General features: G+C 43.0%; 1 protein-coding gene across 4 annotated transcripts in view; it reads right to left on the bottom strand.

The window, feature by feature from the left end:
- The window catches only part of SMPD4 (sphingomyelin phosphodiesterase 4), a 277,112-nt gene that overhangs the window by 148,856 nt on the left and 105,134 nt on the right, over window positions 1-23,122 (bottom strand). For all 4 annotated transcript variants that reach the window (XM_069215134.1, XM_069215137.1, XM_069215136.1 and 1 more), the window contains one exon: window positions 758-848. In XM_069215134.1, the coding sequence (XP_069071235.1) occupies window positions 758-848 (91 nt within the window). The remainder of the gene's footprint in view (window positions 1-757; window positions 849-23,122) is intronic.

Here is a 23,122-nt window from a genome sequence, read left to right as displayed (position 1 = left end):
CCAGCATTTACTCCCAGAAGGTTGGCCTAAATCTTAGGAACTAAAGTAAATTCACTTGAAACACATAACAAATGCTGCAGAGTATGCATTTCATGTGTATGCTACACACACACTGTTGATCAGCATGAGATCATAAATACAGCAGAAAAGATAGAGGCAATAGCACTACAAACCCTACATGGCAGACATGCAAAGGTAAAAACATTGGAGAATAGACATGACTTGCACTCTAAGTACCACATGAAAAGGAAGCAGGTCACACCAAGATCTTCAGAAAAAACAGGCTGAATAATATTAACAGTAATGTAGAGCACACAACTTAAGCCACAAAAACGAAGCATAAATATGCGACTTATAACCACAAAAAGTCTGGTAAGACAAGCAATATGAACCCAAATACTACCAGTTAGTCACATGACTTGCATCCCACATGGTGCAGAACAGATATACGACTCACAGACCAAAACACACATGGAAGATAAACGTGATTTACATATAGGCAAATATCACAGAAAAATTGGACGATTGATCACACACATCGCAGTACAGATAGGGAGCTTGCATCAAAAACTGCAGATGGATTTATGGGAATTAACACTTGGGATCTAAAAACACAAACTGCAAAATGGAATACAGTGGCATCTACATACACTCACTCTCTCAATCCTCTGCGAAGTCTTCGCATTATCATGCCTCAGTCTGCAGCTATCAAACTTATTAGTGACTGTGACTCTAACCTCCCCGAACTTGTACTTACTGCACGGAAAGATGCATCCAGAGGCCAATGACCGAAGCAGTGTTGGAGGAAGATGTAAAGCTTCTGCTGAACAAAGCGCGGTATCACAACCCTGAGAACACAAACAAAGGTGGTAAATACTTCATAGACTGCTTCGAGATGCAGGTTGGTAGTACAACATCAATGGCTACACACAGCTTCTCTTACACCCAAACTCTTTTACATGCCCACTTGATCACGTGCTTCTTTGTGAAATATCTTACAACACTAAAAGCAATAACAGCATCTCAACAGGTTACAAGGAATAATATGTGCATATTAGTACATAAATAGTATTATAAACATAGATCAAAGGAGTGACATTCATGCGTAGTTCCTCAGGACACATTACCCGCAAAGATACTTGTGTATCTTGAGTCTTTCAAGGAGGTGGGAGTCAGGGGGTTAAATTAGGAGTCTAATACAATCTTTCTATTCCAAAGGATGAGCAGATAACTTGGGGTCATTTGAATACATATCTCCTCAGCCACAGACCGCACCCATATGTACGTACACAGGTCCATATGTTTAGTGAACTGCAAAGATTCCGGGGGCCTGTGGTGTGTAGAAGGGCCTCAAGCTCTAAACTTTCACAAGAACACCTTCCATACACTTATTACTATTATCATCAAGTGTGGGTGAAAACCATTGGATACCCTTCCTCGGAACAGTATATGCAAGAGATCAGTGACATTACATTTCCTATCCCATTTGCAACCTTCTTTCTGCCAAACCAGGGCCACTTCACCAAAACTGATGGGTTTTAAAGGCAAACCAACCCAACATTAACAAATGCTGATTTTTGATACTGAAACATGTGAAAATAAGGAAGTCGTGAAAATGTCAAGACAATCACAACAAATTCAGATTGTAGGAGGTCTTTTTGAAAAGAGTGAAAAACCTACAGCAATTTTTCAGAGCTCAGTTTCACATGAACCAGAAAAAGAGCTGAAGTAACTGCCTATAGAAGGCATGACGGATAGGGAAGCCACTGGGTCCTTAAAAGGAGAAGTGGCAAATTCCACCTTTCTATTGCTGCTACATTTCAGGCTACATTTCCCTCAGCTCCTCTTACGTTTCTAATTATTTCCAACAGGAAAATTAAGGAATTTGTCTTTGTTTGTCTATTTTTTTTTGGGGGGGAAATATATGCTTTAACAGGCTCCATTCTTTAACTGCTTTTAAAACTGCAAATTTATTTTCCATAGAAATGAGTGTGTGTTTGTATATATGGAAAATGTCACTTACCCAGTGTACATCTGTTTGTGGCATGTTCCGCTGCAGATTCACATGCTGGGCATTTACTTCTGCCATCTAGTGTTGGGCTTGGAGTGTTACAAGTTGTTTTTCTTCGAAGAAGTGTTTTCGAGTCACAGGATCGAGTGACTCCTCCTCTTCGGCTCCACTGCGCATGGGCATCGACTCCATGTTAGATTGTTTTCCCGCAGAAGGTGAGGTAGAAGTGATAGAGTATAAAGAAAAGAGATGTCCATGCTAATGGAATGTTAAATATATATATATATATATATATATATATATATATATATATACATATGTACAAATGTTAGATTGTTTTCCCGCAGAAGGTGAGGTAGAAGTGATAGAGTATAAAGAAAAGAGATGTCCATGCTAATGGAATGTTAAATATATATATATATATATATATATACATATGTACAAATGTTGTTAATTTAAACGACTACAGGCTGCCGGGGAGGTGGGAGGGTGCATGTGAATCTGCAGCGGAACATGCCACGAACAGATGTACACTGGGTAAGTAACATTTTCCGTTCAATGGCATGTGTAGCTGCAGATACACATGCTGTGCATGTACTACAAAGCAGTTTGTCCTCCCATAAAAGCGGTGGTTAGCCTGTAGGAGTTGAAGTTGTTTGAAATAATGTTCTGAGTACAGCTTGACCTACTGTGGTTTGCTGTGTTGCTAAAACATCTACATAATAGTGTTTAGTAAATGTATGAGGTGTCGACCAAGTAGCTGCTTTACATATTTCAGCCATTGGTATGTTTCCTACAAAAGCCATTGCAGCACCTTTTTTCCCTGTGGAATGTGCTTTAGGAGTAACTAAGAGTCGTCTTCTGGCTTTAACGTAGCATGTTTGGATGCATCTTACTATCCATCTTGCTAATCCTTGTTTTGAAATGGGGTTACCAGTATGAGGTTTTTGAAAGGCTACAAATAGCAGTTTAGTTTTCCTGAATGGTTTAGTTCTATCTATATAGTACATTAGTGCTCTTTTAATGTCTAATGTATGTAGAGCTCTTTCTGCCACAGAATCTGACTGTGGGAAGAAGATTGGTAGTTCCATCGTTTGATTAATATGAAAAGGTGATACCACTTTTGGTAGAAATTTAGGGTTAGTTTGTAGTACAACTTTATGTTTGTGTACTTGTATGAACGGTTCTTCAATAGTGAAAGCTTGAATTTCACTGACTCTTCACAATGATGTAACTGCGACTAGGAAGGCAACCTTCCATGTTAAGAATTGCATTTGACATGAGTGCATAGGTTCAAATGGTGGGCCCATAAGCCTGGTAAGCACTATGTTTAAATTCCAAGAAGGAACTAGAGGTGTTCTGGGTGGAATGATGCGTTTTAAGCCTTCTATGAAGGCTTTGATAACAGGAACTCTAAATAAAGAGCTGTGCTGTACATTTTGCAAATGTATGCGGAAATTGCAGTGAGATGTATTTTTATGAGAATGCTAAATTTGATTTTTGTAAATGAAGTAAATAGTATACAATATCTTGTATTGATGCTGTAAGAGGGACAATCTGTTTAGATTGACAGTAATATACAAATCTTTTCCATTTGTTAGCATAGCACTGTCTAGTAGTGGGTTTTCTTGCTTGCTTACATTCTGATGGTAGTTGTAAATACCCAAATTCTATGACCTCCTCAGCCAAATCACCAGATTGAGTGTATTGGGATTTGGGTGCCTGACCTGCCTTTTGTTTTGGGTCAACAGGTCTGGTCTGTTTGGGAGCTTGGAGTGTGGTACTACTGACCGGTCTAACAATGTTGTGTACCACGGTTGACGTGCCCACGTTGGTGCTATGAGTATCATACTGAGTGTGTTTTGACGCAATTTGTTGACTAAAAACGGAATGAGTGGGAGAGGGGGAAAAGTGTAAGCAAATATCCCTGACCACTTGATCCATAGAGCATTGCCCTTCGATAGGGGATGTGGATGTCTGGATGCAAAGTTTTTGCATTTTGCGTTTTCGCTTGTGGCGAACAGATCTGTGTTTGGTGGCGAACAGACCTATGTTTGGTGTTCCCCATTGTTGAAAGTATTTTTGATGTACTTGAGGGTGAATCTCCCACTCGTGTGTTTGTTGATGATTTCTGCTGAGAACATCTGCCAATTGGTTGTGTATCCCTGGAATGTATTGTGCTACTAGGTGAATTTGGCTGTGTATTGCCCATTTCCAATTTTGAGCTGGGGGGGAGAGTTGGGACGAATGTGTCCCTCCTGGCTGGGTTAGGTAATACATGGTGGTCATGTTGTCTGTTTTGATCAGGACATTCTTGTGAGTGAGAAGAGGCTGAAAAGCTTTGAGTGCTAGGAAGACAGCTAACAACTCTAAGTGACTGATGTGTAGCTGTTTGTGTTGGGCATCCCATTGTCCTTGGATGTTGTGATCGTTGAGGTGAGCTACCTAGCCAATCATTGATGCATCTGTTGTAATTATGGTCTGAGGCACAGGGTCTTAAAAATGGCCACCCTTTGTTTAGATTTGTGGAATTCCACCACTGAAGGGACATGTATGTTTGGCGGTCTATCAACACTAGATCTTGAAGTTGCCCCTGTGCTTGTGACCATTGTTGTGTAAGGCACTGCTGTAAGGGCCGCATGTACAGTCTTTCATGTGGAACAATTGCAATACATGATGCCATCATTCCTAACATTTTCATGACAAATCTGACAGTGTACTGTTGACCTGTCTGTATCTGTGCAATTATATTTTGGAATGATTGTATTCTCTGCGCATTTGGACTTGCTAGCGCTTTGTGAGTATTTAGTATTACCCCTAAATACTGTTGTATTTGCGCAGGTTGTAGTTGCGACTTTTGGTAATTTATTGAGAACCCTAGCGTGTGTAGGATTTGTATTACGTAATGCGCATGGTTTTGACACTGCGTATGACTGTTCGATTTTATCAGCCAATCGTCCATATATGGAAAGACATGTATATGTTGTCTTCTTAGGTAGGCTGCAACTACTGCTAGGCACTTTGTGAATACCCTTGGAGCTGTTGTTATTCCAAAGGGTAATACTTTGAACTGATAGTGCTTTCCTTGAATTACAAACCTGAGATATTTTTTGTACGGCTGATGGATGGGTATATGAAAATACGCATCTTGAGGTCTAAAGTTGCCATGAAATCGTGTTTTTGAAGTAGTGGGATAACATCCTAGAGAGTTACCATGTGAAAGTGTTCTGACAGGATGTAAAGATTGAGGGTCCTGAGATCTAATATTGGCCTTAGGGTGCCATCCTTTTTGGGAATGAGGAAATACAGCGAGTAAACTCCTGTCCCTACTTGATTTTGTGGCACGGGTTCTATTGCTTGTTTGAGTAATAGAGATTTGACTTCTTCCTGTAACAGACTGATGTGTTCTGTGGATAGTTTTTGTGGTTTTGGTGGAATGTTTGGTGGAGTTTGTATCAATTCTAGGCAATAGCCATTGCGGATAATTGATAATACCCAATTGTCTGTGGGTAATGTTTTGCCATTGGTGTGGAACTTTTGCAGTCTCCTTCCCACAGGGGAGATGTGGAGTGGAAGGAAATGAAACAAGTCACTGCTGTGTTGTGAGGCTTGTTTAGGTGTTTGATATTTCCCTCTATCTCTGGGGTACTGGCCTCTATATGTGCTCTTAAAACCACCTTGTTGGTATTGAGGTTGGTAGGCCGGCTTTGGCTGTGATGTGGATGCCTCTGCAGTTTGAGCCCTAAATCCACCTCTAAACTGGGGCTTGCGAAAGGACCCCCTGTATTGTGTGGTGTATAGTGCACCCACCGCTTTTGCAGTGTCGGAATCCTCACGCAATTTTTCAATTGCAGTGTCCACCTCTGGGCCAAAAAGCGTTTTTTTTGTTGAACTGCATATTCAACACCGCCTGTTGGATTTCGGGTTTTAACCCGTAGGACCTTAGCCATGCATGCCTCCTGATTGTTACAGCAGTGTTGACGCTCCTGGCAGCTGTGTCTGCTGAGTCTAGGGCAGACCTAATTTGGTTATTGGTGATGGCTTGCCCAACCTCCACTATCTGCTGTGCCCTCTTTTGGTGTTCCTTGGGGAGATGCTGAATTATATCTTTTATCTCATTCCAATGGGCCCTGTCATATCTAGCCAACAACACCTGTGAGTTGGCTATTCTCCACTGGTTAGCTGCCTGGGATGCCACTCTCTTCCCTGCAGCATTAAATTTTCTACTCTCTTTGTCTGGTGGGGGTGCATCACCTGATGACTGAGTTTGCCCTCTTCCTGGCAGCGCTTATCACTACTGAGTCTGGAGGGAGTTGTTGAGTTATATAGACAGGATCAGAGGGAGGTGGCTTGTATTTATTCTCTACCCTGGGAGTTATTATTCTTGCTTTGACAGGCTTGCTAAATATTTGATCAGCATGTTTTAGCATGCCCGGGAGCATAGGGAGCGACTGGTATGTTGTATGCGTGGAGGAGAGTGTATTAAATAAAAAATCATCCACCAACGGTTCAGTGTGCATGGTGACACTATGGTATGCTGCAACCCTAGCTAGTATTTGATTGTACCCTGTACTATCCTCAGGTGGTGAAGGCTTAGAGGGATAGCACTCTGGGTCGTTATCGGGAATGGGATTTGGATCATAAAGATCACATGGGTCTACATTATCTTGTTGCGAGTCAAAAGAATGTGATGGTGACTGCATTGGTGTAGGACTGGTAGGAGGAGAGATAGGCAGGTGTGGAGAGTGAGGAGGAGAATGAGGAGGATAAAATTGAGGAGGTGGTGGTCTGTCCTTTGTCTTTGGCACTTTAACTGGCGGCTGTGCAGTGTCCAATTCCTTCTGCAAGGCTCATTTCCCCTTAGGTTTTAGAGGAGGTGCTGTTAAGGTTCTGCCAGTTTCTTTATGGATATGAATCCTGGCTTGCCTTTCGTCCATTACTTCCAGTATTGGCTGTATTTGGGAGTCTTCCTCAGAAGTTTTATGGCTTTCTTTGAGTGTTTTATAAAGTCCATGCTCCTCAGTGTAACCTGCTCTTTTTGGCTCCGAAGCTGGCTTTTTCGGTATCGAAAAAGATGGTGTTGTGGATGGTCTCGACTCAAAGGGATTTCCGAAATTTCGACTCGAAAGAGTGGTGTTTGCTCAAGTCCAAGACGGAGATTTTGGTCGACTCCGATGGCTTCGGAGGAGTGGCCTTTTTCGGTGCTGAACCGGGGGTTTGGTCACCAGGTGTCTTCTTTCGGGTCGAGCCATGGCCTTCCGTCAGTGGCGTTCCCAAGGCCTTATATTTCGGTTTAAATGGTACAGGGGCAGGCGTACTCACATGCTGTCCTGTCGTGATCGGTCTGTCTTCCTCGGATTCCTGGTCTGAGTCGGATCCTCGAACGGAGACTGCGGTCTGCATGATCTCTTCCTCCTCGACGTCGAGATGTTCGGAGCTCTTTGATGCCATCTCAAGCCTTCGTGCTCTTCTGTCCTGAAGTGTCTTTTTTGATCGGAAGGATCGGACGGCCTCGCAATTTTCTTCCAGATGATCTGGGGAAAGGCAAAGATTACAGACGAGGCGTTGGTCTGTATAAGGGAATTGGGTGTGGCACCGAGGACAGAATCGGAATTGAGTCCGATCCAATAGGCTTTCACGCAGTTGGCCCGACCAGGCCCGAGTAGGGCGCGCGTGCGCCCCGAAGGGCGAGTAGAGATGTCTGTTCCGATGGTACCGAAGTGTCGATAGAAGATGTAACGCGATCGATACAATACCGTCGAAAAATGAAGCGTTTTCAATGTTTTCCGAATCGAACTATCGGAGCGAAAGGAAACACGTTCGAACCCGATGATGGAAAGAAAACAATCTAACATAGAGTCGATGCCCATGCGCAATGGAGCAGAAGAAGAGGAGTCACTCGATCCCGTGACTCGAAAACACTTCTTTGAAGAAAAACAACTTGTAACACTTCGAGCCCAACACTAGGTGGCAGAAGTATATGCACAGCATGTGTATCTCCAGCTACAAATGCCATCGAATGTATATGTGTGTATATATATATATATATATATATATATATATATATATATATATATGTGTAAAATGTCACTTACCCAGTGTACATCTGTTCGTGGCATGTTGTGCTGCAGATTCACATGCTATGCATATCGATTCTGACATCTAGTGTTGGGCTCGGAGTGTTACAAGTTGTTTTTCTTCGAAGAAGTCTTTTAGAGTCACAGGATCGACTGACTCCTCCTCTTGGTTCCATTGCACATGGTCATCGACTCCGTTAGATTGTTTTCCCGCAGAGGGTGAAGGAAGGAGTGATAAAGTATATAAGTGAAAAAAGAGATGTCCATGCAAATGTAAATGTATATACATATGAACAAATGTGTTAACTTAAATGGCTACATGCTTCCGGGGAGGAGGGAGGGTGCATGTGAATCTGCAGCACAACATGCCACGAACAGATGTACACTGGGTAAGTGACATTTTCCGTTCAATGGCATGTGTAGCTGCATATGTACAAATGTTGTTAATTTAAACGACTACAGGCTGCCGGGGAGGTGGGAGGGTGCATGTGAATCTGCAGCGGAACATGCCACGAACAGATGTACACTGGGTAAGTAACATTTTCCGTTCGATGGCATGTGTAGCTGCAGATACACATGCTGTGCATGTACTACAAAGCAGTTTGTCCTCCCAAAATAGCAGTGGCTAGCCTGTAGGAGTTGAAGTTGTTTGAAATAATGTTCTTAGAACAGCTTGTCCTACTGTGGCTTGTTGCTGTGATAAAACATCCACACAGTAGTGTTTAGTAAATGTATGAGGTGTTGACCATGTAGCTGCTTTACATATATCAGCCATTGGTATGTTTCCTAAAAAAGCCATTGGTGCACCTTTCTTTTTTGTAGAATGTGCTTTAGGAGTGATTACAAGTTGTATTTTTGCTTTGATACAGCATGTTTGTATACACCTAACAATCCATCTTGCTAAACCTTGTTTTGATATAGGATTGCCTGTATGTGGCTGTTGGAAAACTACAAAAAGTTGTTTTGTTTTCCTAAATTGTTTAGTTCTGTGTATGTAGTACATTAGAGCTCTTTTGAGATCTAATGTATGTAGAGCTCTTTCTGCCACAGAATCTGGCTGTGGGAAGAACACTGGCAGTTTCACTGTTTGATTAATATGAAATGGGGAGGCTACTTTTGGATTTGTTCTTAGTACAACTTTGTTTCTGTGTACTTGGAAGAAAGGTTCTTCAAGAGTAAAAGCTTGTATTTCACTTACTCTTCTTAAAGAAGTAATTGCCAAAAGGAAGGCAACTTTCCATGTTAGAAATTGAATTTGGAAAGAGTGAATGGGTTCAAAAGGTGGTCCCATAAATATGGTAAGCACTATATTTAAATTCCAAGATGGAACTGGTGGTGTTCTTGGTGGAATGATGCGTTTTAAGCCTTCCATGAAAACTTTAGTAACAGGAACTCTAAAGAGCTATGTTGAATAGTTTGTAAATATGCAGATATTGCAGAAAGGTGTATTTTTATTGAGGAAAATGCTAACTTTGATTTTTGCAAATTAAGTAAATAACATACGTCTTGTATTGATGCTGTACGAGGATCTATGGTTTTAGATTGACAATAATAGACAAATATTTTCCATTTGTTTGCGTAGCACTGTCTAGTAGTGGGTTTTTGTGCTTGTTTAATAACTCATACATTTTGATGGGAGTTTTAAATAACCAAATTCTATGACTTCAGGAGCCAAATCACTATATTGAGAGCATTGGGGTCTGGATGTCTGATTTGACCTTTGTTTTGTGTTAACAAATCTGGTCTGCATGGAGTTTTGGAGTGAGGTACCACAGATAGATCTAGAAGTGTTGTGTACCATGGCTGACGTGCCCATGTTGGTGCTATGAGTATGATGTTGAGTGAAGTTTGATGCAACTTGTTGACCAGAAATGGAAGGAGAGGGGGAAAAGCATAAGCAAATATCCCTGACCAATTGATCCATAGAGCATTGCCCTTGGATAGGGGGTGTGGGTGTCTGGATGCAAAGTTTTGGCATTTTGCATTTTCACTTGTTGCGAATAGATCTAGGTTTGGTGTGCCCCACTTCTGAAAGTTCTTGTGGGTGAATCTCCCATTCATGTGTTTGTTGGTGATTTCTGCTGAGGACAACTGCCAACTGATTGTCTATCCCTGGAATGTACTGTGCTAATAGATTAATAGATTTGATTGTGAATTGCCCATTTTCCAAATTGTTTGGGCTAGTGGGACAGTTGAGATGAATGTGTCCCTCCCTGTTGAGATAATACATGGTTGTCATGTTGTCTGTCTTTATAAGAACATTCTTCTGTCTGAGAAGAGGTTGAAAAGCTTTGAGGGCAAGGAACACAGCTAATAGCTCTAAATGGTTTATGTGCTGCTGTTTCTGTTTGACATCCCATTGCCCCTGAATATTGTGATTGTTTAGGTGAGCTCCCCAACCAATCATTGATGCATCTGTTGTAATTATGGTTTGAGGCACAAGGTCTTGAAATGACCACCCCTTGATTAAGCGGTCTACCAACACTAGATCTTGAAGTTGACCGTGTGCCTGTGATCATTGTTCTGCAAGGCACTGGTGTAAGGGCCTCATGTTTAATCTTGCATGTGGGACTATTGCAATGCAAGATGCCATCATTCCTAGGATTTTCATGACAAATCTTAGTGTATTGTTGATTTGGTTGTATAAGTGGAATTAGATTTTGAAAAGCTTGTATCCTTAGTGTATTTGGATACGCTAGAGTTAGTTGAGTATTTAGTATAGCACCTAAATATGGTTGTTCTTGTAGAAGGTGTGACTTTTGGTAGTTTAGAGAAAACCCTAGGGTGTGCAGAGTTTCGATCACGTAACGTGTATGATTTTGGCATTGTGTACGATTGCTTGATTTTATTAGCCAATCGTCTAGATATGTAAAGACATGGATATGTTGTCTTCTTAGGTAGGCTGCTACTGCTGCTAAGCACTTTGTGAATACCCTTGGAGCGGTTGTTATGCCGAAAGGTAACACTTTGAATTGGTAGTGTTTTCCTTGTATCACAAACCTGAGGTATTTTCTGTGAGCTGGATGGATGGGTATGTGGAAATATGCACCTTTGAGGTCTAAGGCTATCATGAAGTCTTGTTTTTGTAGCAGTAGGATAACATCTTGAAGAGTTACCATGTGAAAATGATCTGATAGGATGTACAAATTTAGGGGCCCGAGGTCTAATATTTGCCTGAGGGGGCCGTCTTATTTGGGAATTAGAAAGTATAGTGAGTAAACTCCTGTTCCTAGTTTAGACTGTGGAACTAATTCTATTGCTTGTTTGGGTAGTAGAGATTGAACCTCTTGTTGTAACAGAACTCTATGTTCTGGGGTTAATTTGTGATACCTTGGTGGAATATTTGGAGGAGTGTTTATCAAATCTAGGCAATAGCCATTGCGGATAATTGATAACACCCAGCTGTCTGTGGTGATATTCTGCTAATGTGCGTGGAACTGTTGTAGTCTTCCCCCCACAGGAGATGTGTGGAGTGGAAGAGAGTGAGGAAAGTCACTGTTTTTGTTGTATTGCTGGTTGTTTAGAGGTTTGGAATTTACCTCTGTTTCTAGAGTATTGCCCTCTATATGTCCCTCTAAACCCACCTCGCTGGTACTGGGTTTGATAAGTTGGTTTTGCTTGTGAAGTTGATGCCTCGGAGGACTGTGGTCTAAAACCTCCTCGAAATGACCCCCTATATGGTGTAGTATAGAGAGTACCCATTGCCTTGGCTAAATCAGAGTCCTTTTGCAATTTTTCTATTGTAGTGTCCACCTCTGGCCCAAAACGATGTTTCTTGTCAAAAGGCATGTTTAACACAGCCTGTTGGATTTCTGGTTTAAAACCAGAGGAGCGCAGCCATGCATGTCTTCGAATGGTAATTGCTGTATTCACGCTCCTTGCAGCTGTATCAGCTGCATCAAGGGCAGACCTTATCTGGTTGTTACTGATAGCTTGCCCTTCCTCTACTACCTGCTGTGCCTTCTTCTGGTGCTCCTTTGGGAGATGCTGTATGATATCCTGCATCTCATCCCAATGGGCTCCATCATACCGGGCTAGTAGTGCCTGGGAATTAGCTATCCTCCACTGATTTGCTGCGTGGGACGCAACTCTCTTTCCTGCAATGTCATATTTCCTGCTCTTCTTATCAGGAGGAAGTGCATCTCCTGAGGACTGGCTATTTGCCCTCTTACGTGCAGCAGCACTAACTACTACTGAATCGGGAGGCACCTGATGAGATGTAATCAGCGTCAGAGGGTGCAGGCTTATATTTCTTCTCTATTCTAGGTGTGATTATCCTTGCTTTCACAGACTCATTAAAAATTTGGTCTGCATGCTTTACCATGCCTCGTAGCATTGGTACCTAGAATGTGTTGAGGATAACGTGTTAAACAAAAAACCTTCCTCTAACGGTTCTGTGTGCATTGTTACCCCATGATAGGCTGCAGCCCTGGCTATGACCTGATTATATACTGTAGTATCTTCAGGTGGAGAGGGTATAGAGAGGTAGGTCGCTGGGTCGTTATCTGGGGTGGGATCAGGATCATAAAGGTCCCATGGATCAACTATGTCTGCTTGAGAATCAAAAGAATGTGTTGGAGAATGCACTGGAGGAGGGCTGGTGTGAGGAGAGGTAGGTAGGTGCGGAGAATGAGGAGGAGAAGACTGAGGAGGTGCTGGCTTCTCTTTTTGCTTTGGCACTTTAGCAGGGGACTGTGTAGTGTCCAGTTCTTCTTGGAATGCCAGCTTTCTCTTAGTCTTTAGAGGAGGTGCTGTAAGAATTCTCCCCGTCTCTTTATGGATGTGTATCATAGATTGCCTCTCATCTATAATTTGCAGAATGGGTTCAATGTCTGACTCTTCCTCAGAGATTGTATATGGCTTTCTCGTAGTTTTTTTTAAAAGTCCTTGTTCCTCTGTTTTTTTCGGTTCCGAAGTTTGATGTTTTTTCAGTATCGAAAAAGTGGAACGTCTCGGCTCCGAAACATTTTTTAAAATTTTCGACTCTGAATTTTTTTTGTTTTTTGCTGGAGTCCGAAATGGAGCCCTTGATAACTTTTGTCGAGTCCAAAGTAGTTGGAGGTGTGGCCTTTTTCGGTGCCGAACCCAAAGGTCGGTCACTGACAGTCTTTTTCCAGGCTGAACCATGGCCTTCCGGCAGTGGTGTATCCAAGGCCTTCTGATGTTTTTTGTGTGGTGGTGCAGGGTCAGACGTACTCACATGCTGGCCGGCTGTGAGGAGTCTGTCGTCTCCTGCTCAGACTTTGTGCCTCGGATGGAGACTGCAGTTTGCATCTGTTCCTCTTCAGTGACGTTGAGGTGTTCACTGCTCTTCTACGCCATTTTCAGCCTTCTTGCTCTTCGGTCTCTAAGAGTCTTTTTCGATCGGAATGATCAGCAGGCCTTGCAGTTTTCCTCCCGATGGTCTGGAGAAAGGCAGAGGTTGTAAACTAAATGCTGGTCTGTGTACGGGTACCTGGCGTGGCACCGAGGACAGAATTGGAATGAAGTCTGATCCATCAGGCTCTCCACGCGGTCAGCCCGAATAGGCCCGAGGTGGGCGCACGTGCCCCGAAGGGCGAACAAAGTGGTTTTCCGATGATACTACTGGTTCGATGATAGATGTTGAACGCGATCGACACAATACCAGTGAAAGGAAAGGTTTTCTAAAGTTTTCTGAATCGAAATTTCGGAGCTAGAGGAAACATGTCTGAATCTGACGGCGGAAAGAAAACAATCTAACAATGGAGTCGATGACCATGCGCAATGGAACCAAGAGGAGTCACTCGCTCCCATGACTCTTAAAGACTTCTTTGAAGAAAAACAACTTGTAACACTCCAAGCCCAACACTAGATGTCGAAATTGATATGCATAGCATGTGTATCTGCAGCTACACATGCCATCAAACACATACATTTAATGCTAAACGTTAAATATTTACTCTAGGTGTTGAGTGAGGTGAGGTGCTTGCCACTTGTTTTTATTTTGAAATGTTTATACATCCAGACTAATGTGTAGTATTGGAGCTTAAACCCCACTCTGTTTTGATCCTCTGTTGTATGAAAAAAAAACGTCAATCATGGACAGATGCTGTGAGCATTTTTCTATGCTGCAAGTCCTGAACAAATTTTACACACAGGATCAGTGTCCTTTCACTACTGTTTTACCTCTTTCGCATGCTTCTGGTTTCAACCGGCAGTTTTCATTCTAGCAGTTGCATCATATCATGTAATGCTGTGTGCAATTTTCATAGCTAAAAATAAGATGAGGTCGAAGGTAGTCTCTGAAAGGGAAGGGTGGGTTTTGCTAGGTAATTTTCGTTAACCAACCAGCCTTTTAACATCAAATGCCATCACCAGTGCACTTTTGTTCATTTGCCCACTATGATAAATGCTTAATACTTTATGAATGTGGAAAACCATAACTTTGGTGTCTCATTGTTTACCTACTCTGGAGCCTCTTTGTTAAAAGTGACGTTAGGTTTTAGTTCGGTGATGCTTCTTAGGAGGACGAAATGTGTACTGCATGTGGCATCTCTGGATAAAATGCATGAGTCTTAAAGTACAGATTCACTAATAATATTTGTGCCACTTACATGTCTTTTATAGTTCTGTCTAGTTCTTCATTACTGCGTATAAAAGCACTTCCATATATGTGAGTTCAGACTACCAGTAACCATAGAAACCCAGGACTCCTCCACATAATCTTGCCTCTGGAAATCCCGGACATTCACAAATTTACAGGCCCATCCCCATAGCTCCCACCCTACACACACACACATCACTCACACACCTATATGCGCTCGCTACATTTATGCTGCAAAAAGCACTCATGTTTAATTTTATGATGATAAACTGTTTATTTAATTTCTATTATGTTTATTTCAATATAAAGTGTCATTAGTAATTAGTGCTGTCACGGATCTATTGTGATTAAGAAGGCATTAATAAGAGTGACAGAATGGAACACACTCTTTGAACACATTTGCTTCTTGGTGCTTGAGCCCTGGTAGCTACGAAATATGATGGTGTTTGCAGTCTGGAGGCTAAAAGCTATAATGACACTGCAGGTCTCTAACACTGTACATAAGCTCCCAGCTCGTAACATTGTCTGTCTGAGTGCTCATAGCTCCTCACATGCACAGCCTCTCCGTATACTCCATTCTCATCGTAGCCTCTAGTCAGGCCTCCTCACACTGCACACCCAAGTTCTCTTACTCTCTCTCTCTCTCTCTCTCTCTCTCTCTCTCTACACGCCCCCGACTCCACCCACCACAGAGCCTCTCACCTCTATCTCTTCATCATGTCATGTAATTACACTACACAAATACACTACACACCACACAATTCCACAACCAACAATTGCAATTCAATCCATATAATTCCACTCCAAAACCACATAGATCCACTCCACTCCAAATCAAAACACATAGCTAAAAGACATTAAAATGTACAATGCTGATATCCTGAGCCCCCACCTCCTTAAAATGTACAAAGAGGCTGAGAGGGAGGGCCACTTTCTCTCCGGGATCGACCAGGCCACTATTGTAGTAATCCCCAAGACCCAACCCCGTCACGTAACTGCTCAGCATACCGACCCATCTCCCTTTTGAATACTGAAATCAAGGGGCTGTCAACCGTACTTGCTACCAGGTTGAAACCTGTGCTTCCCGCACTGGTACACTCAGACCAATGCGGGTTTATGCCCTCACGCAGTACCAGACACTGCATTAGGCGACTGAATGTTGCTTTAGCACACCATGAGGTCTTGTCCCGGTTGCCCCTGGCTCTTCTTCTCCTGGACTTCGAGAAGGCCTTTGACACCGTAGACTGGTCCTACTTGGAACAAGTCCTCCTAAGCAACGGGATTGGGCCGAAGTTCCGGGGCCTTGTAAAATTACTCTACTGTAGCCCGACGGCACGGGTCCAAGTGAACGGGGTGGTCTCGGATCCGTTTCCCATACGCTGTGGTACCCGTCAGGGATGCCCTCTATCTGAGTTGCTGTTTGCACTTGTGATGGAACCTCTGGCGAAATTGCTGAGAGAGGACCCCCTAATAGAAGGTTGGATGTGGCCATATGGTCCTGAGGACAGAGTGGCACTATACGCTGATGATGTGCTCGTTTACTTCTCAAATCCAGCCACAAGTGACCCGCGGATCCTGCAGCTCCTGGACCTTTTCTCCCAGGCCTCAGGTCTATCTCTGAACCCAGGCAAGTCCCTCCTGGTCCCCCTACACACATCTAGAGTGTGTATTGACTGGCAACTAAACATTCCGATCCGTCGAAATAATTTCATATATTTAGGTATACACATAGCCTTGTTACCTGAGCTAGCTTGGGAATTAAATGTCTCGCCACTTACCAAAAGAGTCAAAGAAGACCTTCAAAAATGGAGGAACTTACCTCTCAATTTACTGGGCAGAATAGCTCTCTACAAAATGATGATACTCCCCAGATTCCTATACCTCCTGCAAAATTTTCCGTACCTAATCCCCCGGAAGTGGTTCACTGACATGGAAACAGTGGCACGTCGGTTTCTGTGGCACAGCTCCCGCCCTAAATTGGCCCTCACCACATGCCAGAGAGACACCTTTGACGGAGGACTGGGCATGTCTAACATTCATCTCTATTACCTTGCAACCCACCTACTAGTGATCAACGACTGGGTGGGGGAGGTTGGGCGGACCCTGCTTATAGGCGCGAGATACAGACACTTGGCTACTCTGGAGTCTTTGACGCCCTTTATGGGGGTCGGATTCCCCGAGATACTCCAGAAGTTACGAGGGTAGTGCTGCTGGGTTGGCGCACAGCCCAGAGAGTGACAGGTTGGTGGGGATGTCTCACCCGGCAGACCCCCTTGTGGCGTGGGAGTTATCTGCGTGAGGTCTCAACATTGGAAGGGTTCCGGAAGTGGGACAACATTGGAATATCTACTCTAGGTGACATCTGGGGAGAGTCACACATACGGTCCTTTGAGGAAATCCAAGAAAGCTACTCTCTAAATAAAACCCAATTCCACAAGTATTTACAGCTCAGACATGCACTTCTGGTGCACTTCCAACCTGGGAAAGGCGTCCCTGATTGCAGCCTCATGGAAGCCAAGACCTTGATGGGAGGCCTGGGCAAGGGTGGAATTTCCCAGCTTTACCGCTCCCTGCTCTCCAATACTACTCCCTCCCTTGATGGTCTTCACCAGAGATGGGAGGGTTGGGTGGGCCCCATTGAGGAGGCAGACTGGAGGGACGTGTTGATGGCCCCTAGGACCTTGTCCATGACGTCCCGATTTCGAGTACTCCAGACGCTTTACCTCCACGCAGCAGACCTTACCCCTGAAAGACTCTTCAAGGCTGGCCTGCGGCAGACAGCCGATTGTCCTCGATGCTCCAGCCCAGACGCTGACTTTTTCAACATGGTCTGGGCTTGCCTCGTAATAACGACTTACTGGAGGGCGATAACTGGGGAGATTTCGCAGGTCCTACAGACAGAGGTGGAAATGACCCCCCTCCTCCTGGGGGCAATGGGGGAGTTGGGATTAGGAAGAGCGGATCGTATCTTTCTAGAAGTTGCATGCCTAGTGGCAAAAAGGGATATTATGACAGATTGGAAGGCGGGAGTAGCCCCTACATTGACCAAATGGAGGCGGGGTGTTGATTGGTGTGCGGTATGTGAAAAACCTGTGTATGAGGCCAGAGGATGCCCTAACAAATACAAGAAGATATGGGGGAAGTGGGGGAGCTTGTAGAGTGCCGGTGAGGCCACGGAGGGGGCCCCCTCACTGGTGTGCGGATATGGGGGGACCCGCTTGGTGGCCTGGGTCCTCCTAGCCTCCCCAACAAAAGCGTCCAGCGAGGTCAGGTCACGATACAACATTGTCACCCAAACACCACCCAGCTGATGACTATTCTCACGTTTATTGTGTGCATATGGTTTTTTTATCCTGAACTGCATAGGCCCTTGGTTACGTTTCAGTCATCCCAAAACTACAATTTAATTATGATTATAATAATTGTTGTCATGATATTCATTTAATTTACGTTGTTTTATGTGCGTATTTTGGCTTTTGTTTATATTTGGTATTTTGTATGTTTTCCTCTTCACAAAAACAATAAACATATCTTTATCAAAAAAACAAAATGTACAATGCCAATAGCTCTAACTCTCGCCAATGCGAGACGTATTGGCATTACCAATGCTTCTTTTTTTATACTGGTGGGTGTCGACAGACCCCATTTGGTGTTTCTTGTGATGTTGTATTGTTCCCTCCAAAAGTTCCCACCTTTGGTCGCCAGATTCAGATTCTTTTTTGGTATGTTGTTCCTTTCTTCCACCTTCTTGGTGGAGGTGGGTGGGTTGTTTGTGAATCCAGAAAAACTTTCAAGCTGCAAAACTACACCTACAGGTAAGAAACATTATGTTTTTCAGCATGAATCTTTTCTGGATTCACATGCGTGTGCCACTCTCTTTCTGTATTGTTCAGGGAGGTTCTTCATCAGTATCCCATCTCCTCCCAGTATTGATGTGTATGACAATTAAGTATGGCATTAGAATTTGTAATGCACCACTGAATAGCTGCACTGCATTCAAACTTCCTACCCATGAGGTCTATTCTTCTGCTCTCCTTCTCTGGAAGCGGCCCTGATGAAGATAGACTGTTGGCCCTCTTTCTTGCTGTGGACATTATAATGGAGTCAGCAGGTACTGTGCCCTTCATATACGCTGGATCTATTGAAGAATACTTTTACTTCTCTGCCTTTGTAGTCACAGCTTGACAAGTGGCGGGTTATTTGAGAGATTCTCTTACCTGGTCTAGGACACTAGGAAGCATGGGTAGGAACTGATTCCTGGCCTCTGTCGGTACAAGTGTCTTCAGCAGGAAACAAGATTGGGGCCTTTCTTACTCTAGCTGTACTTCGTACCTGTTGCAGCCTGCTTTATAACCTGGTTGTACATGCCAATGTCATCCGGAGGCAAAGGCCTTGATGGATAAATGTCCACTTTTTCTTCAGGTGAGTCCGTCTCTAGATCTTGCCACTGTGGCTCTGTATATTCAGATTTCTTTGGAACCTGAATATATTCCTGCCAATTGTTCATCTTCCTCTCCTTCTGGGGGCTCACGTGTTAAGAGAGGCTCGATTTCATCGACTTCTTTTTCGCTTTGGTCCTTGGGTGCCTAAGTCTTTGGGGGGGCACCTGAAAACCCCGAGTCTTTCATTCAAGTCCTTCTATTTTGGTAGGAATGCAACCATCTCAGCTTCAAAACACAGATTCTTCTTGATTTCAGCTGCCTATTCCTTGGCATCGCGGCTTGATGTCTTTCTCTTCAGCATCTAAGAGTCTTTCAAAGAAGTTTCGATCGTCAAGCTCTGATGTTCAGCTCACGGCCTGATCGATTTCAACATCGAAATGTCCTTTCCATGTACTCCAATCAACAACTTGGATCTTTTGGGAGTTTAGCCTCCTGTGGTACCCCTTCGAAGGATCTGAGGGGCTCCTTGTCTGCGGTAGGTGAATGCTTCGACACAGAGGCTCCCTTCAACCTCGTAGAGGCTCTTTTTCGTGACTTGAGGATGATGGTTCTCTTACCTCAGATCTCTTTATCTTTTTGGCCATCTGGCCTTCGACATTGACAATCAGCAGACCTGCATCAGATGTTTCACCCTCAGCTTCTTCTGCAAAGTTCTCTCCTCTTCGCTTGAGAGACCCAGGTCTCTTAGGGATGGAGTTGTTTGTTGCCCCTGCATGTTATGATGGGCTTGTCTGTCTCTCACAACCTCAGCATCTTTGATGTGAATACGGAGCAGGCGTTGCAGTCTTCGCATCGGTGCTCGACTGGCAGACAGAGGTTGCAGGCTGGGTGTTTGTCCTCCTGGGAGAACCTTGGTGGCACTTCTTGCAGAACTGGAATGGTGTCTTCTCCATTAGGCCATTCAGGTCAACCCTTGAATAGGCATTCTAAATATCACTTGAGGAAATTCACCTCCTTCATCCAAATTCTTCTCCAATACCTCTTTGTCAGTGTTATTCTACTTTGGTGATCTTTCCAGCAAACTTCTCCTGAACTTCTTCCAAACTTCTTCCTCGTATTGGAGATCCTTCAGCAAGCATCCAGAGACACCAGCAGAAAATAGAATCTGAAGATGGCGACCAATGTGGGAACTTCCGGAAGAAGCAGTACAACGTTACAAGAGACATCAAATGGGGTCCATTGATGCCCACCAACATCACACAAAAAGAAAAAAAAAAAGGGTAGAAGAAGGACTACAAAAGAGTGGAGAATTCCGGACCAAACCACTAGATGGTGAAATAATGCACAGGATGTGAATCCAGAAAAGCTTCACACCGCAAAACCCATTACAAAGACAAGACACCTGTTCATCAACTATGGTCCTTTAGGGACAAGTTTAGCATCCCTTAAACAGACCATTGCTTAGTGGATAGCCTCTTGCATTTCATTTTGCTACCATCTGCAAATAAACTTTTACTGGTAACCAAGAGCTCATTCCAAATTCTATTACTTGGATCAAGAACATTCCCTTTTAGTACATTTGTAAGGCGGAAATCTTTAACTAGACATTACAGTTTGGATGAAGACTCTTCAAATGATACTCTGGTGGGTCAAGCAATTCTGTGTAATTTATTTACTTAGAGCAAATGTCTTGACATCATGCTTCATTGGTACATAATTAAATTTGTCCATTGCCTTGCCAGCCGCTAAGTGGAGATATGCTTGCTACTCGATTCTACGTTCATGACTATCAGTGAGAATCTTATGATGCAGAACGTAATGTTACTTGTAGGTTTAGTTCTCCACCGTAGGTATTATACTCACTGAAGTCATGAACAACCCTACCTCCTCCCAGGCTGACAATGCAATTTAATTGTATACAGATAATTTATTTTTGAATGTCAAAAAAGAACTGAGCCTGTGACCAAACTGCTAGTACGATGTGGCATACTCCAGCTTTCAAAACAGTCATAGTCCCTAAAATTCACAAAGTGTCCTTGAGTGGTAGGAGCTTTGTCTACTCCACCTGCCAACTTTGGAATCGATTACCCTGGCATCTTAGATGTCAATCAAATCTGACCTGTTTCAGGAAACATCTTAAATCCGGACTTTTTTCTTTTCCATAAATTTTGCTACCTTAGTACAGTATCTCACAGACGCTAGGGCCAAGATGCCTAATGGTCATTCCTTGAGCTTTATAGGTATATCAAGTCAAATCGAGCATGCTGGGCAATGGAAACCGCTGGCTCTCTTAAAGTCACAATGAACATGGAGTGTGGCTGATGCACTTTGGATTGGACAGGCATCTTTCCCTTCATTGTTTTCAATGCAGCTACAGGACAGCTTCTTTTAGGTCAGTGCTGTTACTGTATGACATTTCCCAAATTAAATACTGCAATATTGGTCACAAATATAGTTATATTACTATTGCTTTCTACAGAAAAAAATGCAGTTAAACCTAACCTGTCCTGGAGTTATAGAGGTGTCAGAATCTTAAAATGCAGAAAGAGAAATGTCCCTATGTCACACAAAAGGTGCATTACTCCCTTTATGCTAAATACTTTGAGTTTTATATTTCAGAAGGTGCAATATGACTATGGACCTACTTAACTTGCCTTTCCTATGTTTGAGAGGTGCCTCTATTAGTCTAAGGTGGTCTCCATGTTTGTTTCCTATTAATATACATAGATGTGCTTTCTTGAATAATTTAATAAAAGTAATATTCATAAAAAAGTAGTTGCATGTTAGCGTAACATCTGTTGACCCTCACTATTCCTTCGTCGCACATTCCAAAAGCAACAGTTAAAAAATTCCACTTTCAATTGTCCCACACCACATGCATAATTTGCTTGTGCTCTAAATGTTCACAGTTCTCAAAACATCCAATTAATTTTTTTTGATGTAGAAATGTTCTTCTCCAATTGTCCATTTGATCACTTGTCAACCATCAATTCTCAAATACAAATATGCTTAACATGCATACGCTTGAAACAAGTAAGGAAAATGTTGCTTACCCAGTAGACATCTGTCCGTGGCATGCAGTGCTGTAGATTACAATGCTTTGCATACATCTAGTGTTGGGCTCGGGGTGCTACAAGTTGCTCTTCTTCGACGAATATTTTTGTGTCACAAGATCGAGTGACTCCTCGTCTCAGTGATACTGCACATGGGCATTGAGTCCTTTGTTAGACTGTTTTCCCGTAGGTGGGTGAAGTAAAAAGTGTATATATGTATAAGTAGATAGTAAATAAAAGAGATGCCCATGCACTGTTTGTACATATTTACAATATGTTGTACTACAACGACCACAGGCTTCAGGGGAGGAGGGAGCATGCATGTGAATCCACAGCACTACATGCCACAAACAGATGTCTACTGGGTAAGTAACATTCTCTGTTCTATGGCATATGTAGCTGTAGATACATATGCTTTGCATAGACTGTAAAGCAGCCCCCTCCTGAATAAGTGGTGGCTAGCCTGGAGGAGTTGGAGTAGCTTGAAATAATGTCCTATGGAATGCTTGGCCAACATTTGCTTGTTGACGACCTAGAACATCTTCACAGTAGTGTTTAGTAAATGTGTGTGGCGTAGACCAGGTAGCAGCTTTACAAATATCTGCTATTGGAATGTTTCCTAAAAAGGCCATAGAGACACCATTTTTCCTGGTACAGTGTGCTCTAGGAGATACTGGTAGTTGTCTTTTAGCTTTAAGATAACAAGTTTGAATACACCTGACTATCCTTCTAGCTAATCCATTCTTTGAAATTGTATTTTCCTTGTGAGGCACTGAAAAAGTTACGAATAATTGTTTTGATTTCCTAAAACTATTTGTCCTGTCAATGTAATATATGAGAGCTCTTTTAACATCCAGTGTATGGAGAGCTCTTTCAGTGACTGAGTCTGGATGTGGGAAGGAGACTGGCAACTCCACCAATTGATTACTATGAAATGGTGAAACTACCTTAGGTAGGAATTTCAGATTTGTCCTAAGTACTATTTTGTCTTTATGTTTTTGGAAGGGTTCCTCTAAAGTGAACGCTTGTATTTT

The sequence above is a fragment of the Pleurodeles waltl genome, chromosome 11, assembly GCF_031143425.1.
Source record: "Pleurodeles waltl isolate 20211129_DDA chromosome 11, aPleWal1.hap1.20221129, whole genome shotgun sequence".
Classification (NCBI taxonomy): Eukaryota; Metazoa; Chordata; class Amphibia; order Caudata; family Salamandridae; genus Pleurodeles; species Pleurodeles waltl.
This window is presented reverse-complemented; position numbering and strand designations above follow the sequence as displayed.